The 12,892-nt window shown below is 59.8% G+C and overlaps 1 protein-coding gene across 4 annotated transcripts in view; it reads left to right on the top strand.

Moving 5' to 3' along the window:
- The first annotated feature begins 670 nt into the window (after positions 1–670).
- The window catches only part of CBFA2T3 (CBFA2/RUNX1 partner transcriptional co-repressor 3), an 81,250-nt gene continuing 69,028 nt past the window's right edge, over positions 671–12,892 (top strand). Inside the window, exon 1 of one of the 4 annotated variants that reach the window (XM_043898291.1) lies at positions 671–1,127. In XM_043898291.1, the coding sequence (XP_043754226.1) occupies positions 791–1,127 (337 nt within the window). In that variant the 5' untranslated portion in view covers positions 671–790. The remainder of the gene's footprint in view (positions 1,128–12,892) is intronic. The other 3 variants (XM_043898289.1, XM_043898290.1, XM_043898288.1) reach the window with 3 other exon arrangements.

Genomic DNA, 12,892 nt, shown 5'->3' with positions numbered 1-12,892 from the left:
GTCATCCCTCAGACTGGGGAGCAGCCTCACGCTCTCGGCAAATTCCACCTGTGAGTCTGAATTGACTGTTCCCCAAGGTGTCCATCAGGAAATGGGGTGAGGGTCTCCAAGGAGACCCCAGCCAGGAGGACAAACTCAGAGAGGGGGTTTCCTTGCCCAGCCCAGTGGGCAGCACTTTCAGGGTGGGTGGGAGCCAGGACCTCCAGGCTGCAGGGGAAAGCCTGAGTGCAGGGGGCTGGCCAGAGTGGCAGGACAAGGATCAGACCAGGGCTGACCCAGAAGTCAGGTTCAAGGTTACAAGTGAGGCCCACGAACAGCTGGCCCTGGGAAGACGGCCCTGGGGGAAGTCTGGCTGAGGTCAGGAGAGGGTGGAGACCCCTGGACCACCCCAGGCTGCAGGCTGGGCCAAGCCAGAGGGGAGATTGGCAGGCCGGACTGGGCTGGGAGACTTGGCCAGGGTGGACATTGCCCTTCTGTTGTTGATCGGCGCCCTCACGCCCCCCTGCACCACCCCAGGTCAAGGAAGCACGCCCAGCGGGCCAGGCTCAGGGTGGGTGGAGTGTCACCGGCTGGGCTGGAGGAGGAAGTTGTTGGGAAGTCAGAACGGAATTGCCGTGAGGGGAGGCCAGGCAGGGCTGGGCCCAGATGGTTCCTGTTGAGGAAGCAGTGGGCACAGCTGCACGGCTGCTCCCTGGCCGGCCGCACTATCACGGTGACACAGCTGGCTGCCTCGCCGCAGGCTGCAGGCGACCTCCCCCACCGGCGCCTCCCCAGGCCCGCCCTGCATCACATGAGCCCCTGTGGCCACCCGCCCCTTCCCCAGGCGGCTGCAAGAAGGCCTGAAGCAGTCTGGGGGACAGAGACCTCCAGTTCAGAGGAGCCCAGGCTGACCAAGGCCTGCGTCTTTCCCTCGAGGGCCCACGAGGTTGAGAAGGGCATTGAGCGTGAGGCTCACGAGGCTCCACACCGCTGCCCACAACGGGGCTGCCCACCTCCCACCTCAGCAGGATTCAGATTCCTGAACCCGCCCTCTGGCTCCATGTCCCGGGCGTCCCCCGTGCTGGACAGTGGGCCCTCGGCATCCACCAGCTGTTCAACACCCCGGGGTCCCAGGAAGGGCGGTCCAGGTAAGGGGACGGGACCGGTTTGGGAGTCAGGGGCGGCGCTGAGCAGGTGGCATGAGGCAGCGACATCTCCTTGCTGTGCTTCCCGGCCTGTTGACTCATGTCGGACATCAGCACAGCCTCCCGCCGGGCACAGACCTGTGCAGGTGGGGCAGGTGGCCGGGGAGGACCAGCAGGTGCCAGGCCTATGGGTGGGCCCCACTGGGCCCCACCCGGGTGGGCCCCACCCAGAGGCAGACGCTGGAGGTGGAGGCTGTTCAGTGAGCTGTTCTCACCCCAGGAGTTGGCGAGAAAGGTGGTGTGCAGAGCGCTGGGGACCCCCAAGACTTGGAGGTCAGAGGAGGAAACCGAGGCCAGATGGAGAGGGGCTGGTCCAGGGCCCCAGGAGCGAGTGGTGGTCCAGGACCTGCTCCGCCCCTACTGAGGAGCAACCTGCCAGGGCTCCCACCAGCGGAGCCAGGGAGAGGTGGTCACACAGGGAGGACCTCCAGGGGCTGCTGACTGGGGGGAGTAGGAGGCTGTGGGCCCAAGCTGCAGGATCACCTGCCTGGCTCTCCCGGGACTCAGGGGCCCGCAGAGCTGCACACAGGAGGCCCTGCTCACCAGCCATAGCCACGTGGCCATGGATTATAAACACAGATCCGCAAGTCTCATTGCAGTCGCCTGCAGAGCGCAAGCAGGCCTGAGTCACCCCAGCACCCCAACCCCAGACAGCCCATCTCCCCTGCAGAGGGACCACCTGCCCTAAGCGGGTCCCCACCTTCCCCAGCCAGGGACCTGAGGGCCAGCTCCACTGGGCACTCAGCACATCCAGGACTGGGGCCCCAGGGTGCACAAGGCCCGCCTCTCCACATAGTCACTAGCTTGCTGCGGGTGATTCAAAGATGTTACCAGGGAGGTGCCAGTCACCGGCCTGGAATATGGCCACCCTGCCCTCGGGCTGACCACAGCCTCTGGTCCCATCCAGTTCTAGCTGCAACCACACAGCTGTCCCTCCTTCCCTGGGGTGGCCCTGCCTGACCCCCGCTGTCCTGGGACCACTCATCGCTCCTCACCTGGAATCAGTCCCTCTTCACCTGGGTCTCAGTTTCCTTGTGTGCCGGGCCCCATCCTTCGGCTCCATGAAAGGATCAAGAAGCAGCTTCTCAAAGCCGGGGGCGGGGGTGGGGGTGGGGAGGTGGGGGGAGCGGGTAGCGGCCGTGGCTGTGTTCGGATGGATGGCGGCGTGTCTGCGTGGAAGGGGTCTGAGGCCGGGAAACGTGATGCACCTGCTGAGCTCACAATGTCACTCCAGGTGTTGGGCTGCGGGCCTCTGAAGCAGAGCCGCAGCCACCCCATCCGCAGCGCGTCTCACCTAGGGGCTTCAGGGGGATGAGGGAAAGCAGTGGGCGTTTGGCTTGTGCGTCGAGCTGGGGGCTTGCCTGGGCACGGGGTCCCCGTCCTGGGACTCCGGCTTTTAGGAACTTGTGGCCCATCTTCTCTAAATCACCTGGCCCCATGGGACAGACACAGACACGCAGGGAGACATCCAGCTCCCCATGCCCCCTCAAAGGGGCAGATGCTGGGCCCCCAGATGCTGGACATCTCTACCAGAGGAAGTGGCAGGTGGGCTAGGCTGGAGTCCATCGGAGCCCGGGGGTCCAGGACAGGCCTTGGGTCAGTGGGTCTATCTTGCAGGCTTCCCAAGAGTCTGTGGAAAGCTTTGAGATTCCAAATGTCAAGTAGCACCTAAACCATTAAAAGAATAGTAAGTAATATCTTCTGAAGCTGAGTCTGTCTGTCTGAGAACATGCATGACCTCTGCACGGCCCTCCTGCTGGTAGGAAGTGGGGGCGGGGCCAAGGGCGGGGGGAAGACAGACCCACGGACAGACCCACCTCTGCCAGTGCGTCCCCGAGGTGTGCGGCTGCAGCAGACAGAAAGGAACAATGCTGGTTAGGAGGTGTTCACTGCACTCAGGCTTATTAGGTGCCCGACTTCCCTGGCAGTCCAGTGGTAAGACTCCACATTCCACTGTGGGAGCTAAGACCTGCACATGCCACAAGGTGTGGGCAAAAAAAAGAGCCAGTTGTGTGTGCTAGGAGCTGAACCCCACAAACGAGAGGTGGAGCTAGCACATTGGCAGTGGTGCCTCGGGCAAAGGAGGCTCAGGGACGGTGCCTGAAGGGGAAACTGAGTCAGGCTTGTTCAGGTGGGACCCAGGTGGAAGATCTGCAGGGAGACAGGGAGTGTACCGTCACCAGAGGGTCCAAGCGAGGCAGCTTCGTGGAGGGCGCCATCCTGTGAGCCTTGAGTCACCTGGCCACAGGGGTGGGGTTCAGAGGTCACCACTGTCACCAAGTGGTCTTGCCCTCCCTCCCCTGTTTCCCTCCTCCTGTCCCCGCCACCCCCCACCCCAACCACAAGCACTTCTTTGAAACATTCTCTATCTGGAATCACCCTCTCTGCTGTATTCATTTCCTGGGAAGGCTGTAACAAATCACCACAAATGGGTGAATTACAACAGAAATCTCCTCCTTCCGATTCTGGAGGCCAGATCTGAAACCAGGAGGGTCGCAAGGCCGAGCTCCCTCCAGAGGCTCCAAGGGAGGGTTCTACCTATCTCTTCCAGCTCTTGGGGGCTCCAGGTATCCTTGGCTTGTGGCCGCCTCCCTCCCATCTCTGCCCCCATCTTAATGCGGCCTCTACTCCTCTTCTGAAAAGGACAGTGGTTTTTGAATCTAGGGCCACCCCATTCCAGGTGACTGAGCTCCAACCATCCTGTCTGTGTTCCAGGTGGCAGGACTGGGGCAAAGGAGCCCAGGGCCTGCAGGGCCGCCTCCGGCACAGCCAGGCCCAGGGCTTGGGCTTGTGGCCTCCAGCTGCCAAGGGGGTCAGGGAGCCTTGAGGGCTTCACCCTGCAAGAGGGGAGCCAGGTTATCAGAATCCCACGTGTTCTCTGCCCCACTGCCCGCCCGCCACCCCACTTTCCAATCAGCCGAGGCCCTTGGCCACGCTTTCAGGGCTGTCAGGAGACAGTCAGCTATGGATACTGGGGAGTTCATACTGGGAGGGCCCAGGGCGTCTGGGATTGGCATGTGCCTGGGTGGATGGCAGAGTCCACAGCCCCTCTGTGCAGTGTGGGACCGAGGACCAAGCCCCACATCCATCTGTGTCTCTGTGCAAAGTACTGCGAGTGATTTGTCCTTTGACTTCTGTACCATTGCCTCACGTGGGACGGCTGTCCTGTGCCTGCTCTGCTCACATCCTGCAGGGCTTCCTTCCCTTCCCCAGGCCCGTCTCCACCTCTTGTTGACCACATGATGCTGGGGGCTCCCGTGTCAGGATATCGGCTCAGGGCTGCTGAGCCCCATGTGAGGTTGTGATTGCCATCACAGAAAAAGATACCAAGGTTCCAAGGGGCACGCAGCAGGCAAGAGCAGAGGCAGGCTTGGACCCGGCTCTACTGACCCTACAGGATGGATGCAGGGCCAGATGGGAGTGGGGGCCCATTACGGTGGAAGGAGCCCTGGACACCTGCTAGATCAGTTGGTCCTGGCAGGAAACCGCTTGCATGACCACTGGGCAAGAGTGTGGACAGTTTGAAGAGAAACCACTGACACAGATCAAACAGAGTCACCTGGCCAGCACAGAACTCTGGGGGACACTCCTTGACCTGAGGGGTGGGAAGGGAGGAGGGGAATGAGCTGAGAGAGGGGCCAGGAGAGGAATGGAGTGGGAGAGCCCTGGAGAGAGGACAGCAGGACAAACACCCATGTGTTCCCTCCATGCCCATCTCCTAGGGCCTCCTGACCTGCCCCAGGCCAGCCTCCAGAGCAGAGGAGCAGGAGTGCAGCTTGCCTCCATCCCCCCATGCCCCAGGTCAGGACCCAGCATAAGTCTGCGGAGGGAGGGCTGCACTCCACCCCAGGTCCTGGGAGGAGTGCATTACCCCCAGGGTAAATGTGGAGCACTCTTTCCCTGAGACCTGCAGTTTCCATGCTGTCCCATCCCACAAGCCTGGGGGCAAGACTTCCGGGGGCAGCCGGCAGGAGGACTCCAGCCACCCACGTCCTCCCCACCCATTAGACAACAAATCCAAACTTCAGAAGACAGAGCTGGGGACAGGAGTGATACCCAGGGGGCAGGGTGCAATCCAGGCCAACTTCCTGAAGGAAGTGGTCCCTTGGCGGGTAGCTAGAGGAGGCAAAGACTTTCACTTCTCAAAGTGTCTTGACTGAGAAGAAAGGCATTAGTGTTAACCTCTCACATCTTCACTTCCACAACTGCAGTGGTGGCGGAGAGGCCAAGGGAGGGAAAAGAGGGGCCACTGCTGGACTCAGGCTTATTCACACAGGTAATGGGGCCAGAGGTAGGGCTGCAATGGCGCTAATCAAAATCTCAGCATTAAAACCCTTTGTACAGTCCCACTGGCACAGCCAGGGCAGGCAGACATCCTGGGGCAGGCAGTGACTGGGAAAGCGTGGCCCAGAATGGAGGTGGCATCCATGGGAACCCCATCCAGGGGTCTTCTGGGAGTGGGGTGTTCACAGGTGCTTCTCATGAGGCTTTGGGGAGTCAATTTGCCATTCCATTGTTTACAAGAGTAAACTCAAGAAAAGTCAGGCCAGATCACCTCTCCTCTGTGTTCATGCCCTCTGGGGGCTTCCCCTGCCCCCCATCCCGTGCCCAACCCTCTCCCTTTATCCAGCTGGTGCATGGCCACCCCACCAACACCCAGACCCCCTCCCGCCCTGGCACTGTTCCCTCCCCATGGGATCCTCTTCCATTAGGCCCCCCCCACCCCCTCTTCATCTTTGCTCTGGTTACCCCCCCCCACCCCCAACACGTGTGCCCAGTCCTCCTTTCCTGCTGTTTCCCCTTCACTTATTACTCTATCTGACGAAGGAGGCAGTTCCGTGTCTATTTATCCTGTCTCCCTGGTGTGCTGGCTCTGCTGTCTGCTTGCCATGGCACTCTCAGCACCCGGAGTGGTGCTGCCGGGATGCCCAGCACTGGGTGGTGAATGCATCCCATGTCCAGGCGACTCAACCACCCGCAGACAGCGAGTGCGCTAATCAGCACAGGGGCCCTGGCCAGTGGCTTGTGTTGGTCTCTAGATGCTAGATCACAGCTGCTGTCAGACAGGAGCTTAGGCCCAAAGACTGGAGTGACCTGCCAGGGGTCAGACAGCATGTGGCCCCAGGGCTGAGTTGGATCCAGGCCTGGGGACGAGACCGGGGCAGCCCGTCCCAGCCCCTCCCCATGGGCACCAGCGTTCCCTCCCCCGCAGCTGGAGGTGTGGATGGGGCTGGACCACCTGCCCTCCCATCTTCTCTCCCCATGTCCTCTACAGGGGGGCACAGGGCCCAGAAAGGGAAAGGGACTGCCAAGCCACAGAACACCCAGGCAGGTGGCTTATAAACAGCAGATGAGGAGACTGGCGGTCTGAGATGACGTGCCGGCAGGTTTGATGTGTGATGAGATCTCCCTGGTCCACTGTGCCCCACCACCACCAAGCAGCGCTTCCAGGAAAGGCCCAGGGAGGGCTGGGAAAGGCCCAGTGGCCAGAGGGGGATGCCGACTGCAGGGAGGGCAGGCATCTCCTGCCATCCCAGTGGGTCCTGTTGCCTTGGAAACACTGACTTGCTAACTATCCTCCGTCCTAAGGATGGAGGAACCTTTTTGTCGACCCCCATCCCAGCACCTACTCAGCCACAGAGCCCACCCAGGCCCATTCCTACCTCACCTATCTGGCCCTGGAGGCCTGTGTCAGACTCCCAGGGTGCACACACTCCTCCCCCAGTTCCTAAGCGGGAGGGGGGTGGGTCAGATGTGGACTCACCCGCCTGGGCCAGCGTCTAAGCGGGAATCCCTCAGACGTGGCCACCTCTGTTCTGGGTGGGAGCGCTTGGGTGTCACTGCCGGGGGCTGGGCAATCCTTCTGTGACAACGCAGGCCTGCTCCTCAGACAGCAGAGGCTCGGGGACATGACCGCAGGGACAGAGGAGGGACCGCCGAGGTTGTTCCCCAAGGACAGTCTGCTCCCTGGAGGAGGAGGCAGGATGGGGGCAGAGGAGAGGGCCACTCCATTCCAGAGCCCTTCCTGGCCCTGGGCATGGCTTCTGCCCAGTAACCTTCAAAGGCATTATTGACCTGGCTGCATACATGGAGACGAATCAGAGGGGCCAAGAAACTTACCGAAGGTCACACAGCAGTCCCCAGCAGGGCTGGAGCCTCCCTGTCTGCCCAGCACCCTCCCTGGGGAGAAATGCACTTGGGCGGGGCCTCAGGAAAGGGACTCCCTTGGCACCCAGCACTCCAGTGTGGGAGCCACACCTGGCAGCCCAGACCCTGGGCTGAGCCCTCTGAGAGCCCACGGTGGGGTCTGCTGGCTCCATTCCACGGAGCCCGGGGCAGATGTTGCCGGCACCCCAGCTGACAGCTGGACAGAGCACCGCTGCTGCTAATGCCTGAGAGCAGCCCACCCTGGGCCACGGGGCGAAGCCCTGTGCTCCTTGCTGCTCTGCAACTTTCAGAAAAGCAGGCAAGCCTGCCCCAGGTTCATGCCTGCCCTTTAAGTAAGCTCGGGTTTTCTGAGGGCCACTCCTTGCAACTGAGGGCTCATGGGGCAAGGGGGACTCTGACTGTGGCTTTCACCCTGCAGGTGCAGCAAGGGTTCCCTTCCTGAGAGAAAGCTCCAGGGGGCTCAAGCCTGGGGGGCTTACAGCCTGGCGGTCTGGTGGATGAAGGCACACATGTCAGACGGCAGAGGGTTGGGCCCCACCTGCTCATGGCCGCAGGAGCCACACTGATGGACTGTCGTTGCTCTAGAGACATGACCAGTGTTCCCGGTGGATGGGGAACCAAGGCCTGGCCCTCATGCTGGCCAGGGGTCAGGGAGGCCACCCTGAAGATGCGCCCTCCAGACCTGTCTGCTCAGGTTGGACCAGGTCAGAACCAGGAGGGGAGGGCCGGGCTGGAAACCAGCTCCATCACTTGCCCAGGACCCCACAGGCCTATCTTCTTGTCTATGACGTGGGGGTGGCAGCCAGACCCCGAAAAGCTGGGGATGGAGGGGGAGGACCCCAGCACCCACCCGGCCCAGCCCACCTTTCTCACCCCTTGCAGGATCCTGGCTATGACCCCCTGTCTGTACCCGCGCCCCGGCCAAGGCCCCTGGCGGGAGTGAATAGGGGCCCTGTGGAAGGAAGTGGGGATTCACCCGCCCTGGGGCTCCCAGTGCTTCCTCCTTTCCTCCCAAATCGGGGTGCATTTTGAGTGCATGGAAAGCCCCGACCTCACAGGCCCTGGGAGGGGGCAGCATGGTGGGAGGGAGGCCAAGCAGGAGGGTCTCTGGGACGTTTGCCTCCAAGGCCAACAAGGCCCCTCAGAAAGTTCAGGGGCGGGGGCTGTAGGGGTCTTCCCACAGCCGGGTCCTCTTTTTAAGACAAAAGGTCTAGGGTTCCAGCCTCGCTGTGAGCAGAGCGACAGCACAGACGCAGGAACACCAACACCCAGACTCTAGACCTCAGAGAGATCACACTTTACTGAGGGGTCCCAGGGCTCACCTCCCCAGGACACTGCCCGCCACCCCAGCCCCACTGCTGACCGCACACCCACTCCTGCCAGGCAGCGCCTCGACCTCTGGGCTAGGAGCCTCCCCGAGAGGCTCCATGCGCACAGCCCTCGCCTCTCCCCTCCTGTTTCTCAGGAGGCCTGGACAGACGGATGCACAGACAGACTCTGTTCCACCCCTCCACCACCACAGCGTTTTCTAGACCCAGGGTCAGGACCCGATATTCTAAAGCAGGTGACAAAAAACTGCAAGTCATAACAGTATCATTCCAGCCCACAGGCCCCAGGTGCGTTGCACCCTGCTCTATCCTCTGAGGCCCAGGAGGCAGGACAAGGGACTCTGCTTTAACCTGGCCCCTCGACCCGGGCTTCCTTGTCTGCAGCTCGAGGGGCTGTCCCCACCTGGGGGGCTCTCCAGGCAGGGGCTGCCACTAGAAGCTGCAGGGCAGAGAGCACAGCTGGCTGGAGGGGAGACGGGAGCAGGCAGCTTCCTGTGGAAACCGAAACTGCCAGGTGCTTCCCTCCCCCTCCCCGGGGACCAGAGACAGCTGGACGAGGTCCTGCAGCCCTGCCCTGCCCAGCCACCTCCCTTTCAGGCAAATGTCCACGGTCCAGACTCTGCTTCTCACCCGTCACTACGGCGACGCACTTCCCTGAGCCCCTGACCCGACCCTCAGCACAGATGAGACCAGGTGGCCCTGAGGCTCTGCCACCCTCTGGGGCTGCCCGTCCAGCTGGAGACACCCTGGCATGGGATTTCAAAGTCTTTGGGCAAAAGCAGGATGCAACAGATATCTGAATAATCTCTAACTTGAATACAAGTGAAAATGATAACGTTTCAGGTAGATCAGATTTAACAGATTTAAAGCTGATTTCTCTGTCTGCCAGAATATGAAACGTTTCACACGCGGGCCACGTACAGTTTCTACTGCACAGGCTGCTGAGCCTGCAGGACCTGGGAAACAGAGGGACCGGCCTGGTCGGCATCCGGGGGGTGGGGGAGCCCTGGCATGCTGCCTGCTCCTACCATCGGCCCACCTTTCGTTTAAATTATGAAATAATCTGCCCACATCAGGAAAGCCACATCCCAGGCAGGGGAAGCAAACTGTCACTTCGTCCCAAAGCTGCTCCCTCACCACACTTCTTCATTAAAAAGGAGTTGCTTGTAGATCCAGTGCCCCCTGCCCCGGAGGCTGCCCCTCTGCCCCCACCCTGGGAACACTGAAAGCCAGGCTACAGGTCCCAGACCCAGTTCAGGGTGCCATGCGAGGTCAGTCCCCCCAAACTCGGCTCCGAATCCTCAATGTAAAATGGGGCTCGTGTTGCATGTCATGAGCATGGAGTCGCCCACCTGTGGAACCGTCCAAAGAACTGTTTTATCTGTGTGTGTCTTTCCCAGATAGGGTGTAACTGTCTGTGTTTTAAATTGCTACATAGAAGTATTGAGTTCTGTGCATCTTCTGCAATATTCCTTTTTCTCCCCACGATGATAGAAAACAAAGCATCAGTGCAGTCGTGGCCGCGTTGCCTGGTGGCCCCCTGAGCCTGGCAGCTGGAGGGTGGGCTGCAAGGTGACCCGTTGAAGCTCCTGTTGAGAAAGGCCTTTTGTACAGTCACATGTCCCGTGCAATGTAGGGCATTTCAGTAGGTCATGAATCCTTGTGGCTGCTGGGGAGGCCCCATCCACAGAAACTAGCGTGGGCAGAGGTGGGAGGCAGGGGCGGGACACTGGCATCTGACCATCGAGCCGGTGGGGGCCTCGGTCCACCTGATCCGACCTTTTCGGCTGTATTTTCTCTACATCTGAACATGGGCTCAGCGGTCATCTGGGTGAGGCTGTGGCAGGGAGTCTGGCTGTGATGAACAGAGGAGAGGCTGGTGCGGTCTCCCTCGCTCTGCACCATCCCCTCCCCAACTCAAGCCCTGCTCCAGACCTTCAACGTGAGGCTTGGGTGGTGGAAAGTCCTGGTGTGGCCACCAAGCAGCAAGCTTGAGGTCTCCGAGCTGGGAAACCCCGCTCCAGGAAGCTAGAAATGGCACTCTGAGCAGCCCCTCAATGACGCTAGAAGGAAGAGGTGGCTGAGGGGACTTTGGTATCTGCCTGTTGGCCGCTTGAGCACCACCCCCCGGGCCTTCCCCAGACAGCACCGCACAGAGGTGGCCGTGGCCAGTCCTGGGTGAGTCAGGAGACTGCACTACTGAGCAGACACACCCGTGCACTCCTCAGCGAGGCCAGGAATACATGACAGGCCGTGCTGGAGCCCAGGCCTGGTGGGATAGCCCCCGCTGCGGAGGGTGTGCAGATGGGCTGTTGCAGTCAGGACAGGGCCCAGGGGTGGGCGGGCATTTGTAATAATAGTGGCACATCGCTGAGCTCTCCCTGTTTCCACAAAGGAGACGTGTAAGCACCCCAGTTCACTCCCATGGCCCTGCCATGTACTGGATGCCAGGGTCTGGCTTCCAAGCCAGGAGCTCTGAGGCTGGCTCCGTGACTTTTGGCTGGCATGTTCCCTAAAATGTTTTTGAACAATCAAGTCCCCTGTAAGGTGCTGTTTCTCAGAAAGCGGCCTCACCCAGCTCAGTCACACCAGCCCTGGGCTGCTGCTTTTGTGTTGGGTATGAACAGGGGCTGTAGCCGCTACAGAAGCTTTGGAAGGTGACAGCTGGCTTCACCCCACACGCTGGCCGCGAAAAGAGTGACCTTAACACTCCTGCTGGCTAATGCGTGTGAGATGTGCGGTAGCGAGCAGGTGCCCCCACCCCTTGGGAGGAAGCAAGACGAGGTTGCCAGGGCCCAACTGGGGCCTCCGGGTGGGCATCTCACTGCCACTGTTACTGAACCAAACTTGGGTCCCCTCGCCCACAGGCTGCACAGCCTGTCCCCTGATGCCGCGTTGTGATGAAGGAAAGCACCCTGTTTATTATAGGCGGTGAGCAAGGAGAGCGAGCAGCTCAAGCTCAAAAGACCCAGACTCGCTGATGGCTTTCAGGGAAGGGGTTTCAGAGGCTAGGTGAGGGAGGGGCTGCAGGGTGTCTGCTCAGCTGGTGCGCAGTTCTCAGATTGGTTGGCATCAAGGTGAAGTTTTGAGCATCATCAGTCTTCTGGTTTCCACCTGGTCTGGGATCTATGCACTTGTATCGGGAGGTCTTGAAAACAACTTCAGAATGTGTGTCAGCGTGCATGCGTGTGTGCATGTGTGCTCAGTCGTGTTTGACTTTTTGTGACCCTATGGACTTTAGCCCACCCAACTTCTCTGTCCATGGGATTTCCCAGGCAAGAATACTGGAGTGGGATGCCATTTTCTTCTCCAGGGGATCCAGGGATCGAATATGCGTCTTCTGAATTGGCAGGCGGGTTCTTTACCACTGAGCCACCGGTGAAGCCCATGTGTGTCAGACCTTTATCCAGATCTTTCAGGGAAGTGGGAGTTCAGTGACTCTGCTCTGTGGCTGGTTTATAGTCTAAATTGTAACCAGTTTCCAAGCCCAACAAGAATTATTTTTCTCTACATCTTCATATTTCATGATCATTCGCTCTTGAGTCAGACTTTTGAGACTCAGGGTGGCCTGGGAGACTAAAGCGAAAGTCGTTTATTTCAAAGAGCAGCGATCTTGGGGCCTGTTTGTGATTTCACCAGCATCTTCCTAAGACTGGGCGATGGTGCCGACCGGCCTGTTTGCAACACCTAACATTGTGTTTAACATCTAACAGGTTGTGTGGTGTAGCGTGTCATGTTTTATGCTGCACATGTGCTCAGGGCTAATTTTCATGGAAACCCTGAGGCTGCGGCTGCAGGTTTAGCACCTTGATTGGTGGAAACGTTGCCCCAAAATCAAACTGTCCAGGCCCAGACAGGGAAGCCTGGCGTGCTGCAGTCCATGGGGTCACAAAGGGTCAGACACGACTTAGCGACTGAACAACAAGACTGACATTTGTCAGCTTTAATTCAAATAAGCATGTTATTAAATGACTCAGCTCGTCTCACTTTGGAATTCCACTGCTAATGTGCATGGATGGATGGCAGACGGGTGGGTAGATGGGGAGAAAACGAAGGAAGCTGGAAGGCAGGTGAAAGCAAATTCTTGAAAAGTTTCTTCTGTGAAGAGGGTGTCTGTGTCTGTGTCATTGCTGAGGTAGCCGGCTGGGAGGCAAAGGCGACTCAAGGGAGGATGTGGGTGATATTCCATCCCGAGAAGAGAGAATGCCGCCT

Source organism: Cervus elaphus, chromosome 4, assembly GCF_910594005.1.
Source record: "Cervus elaphus chromosome 4, mCerEla1.1, whole genome shotgun sequence".
NCBI lineage: Eukaryota > Metazoa > Chordata > Mammalia > Artiodactyla > Cervidae > Cervus > Cervus elaphus.
Note: the sequence above shows the minus strand (reverse complement) of the source record. Positions and strands in the feature narration are given on the sequence as shown.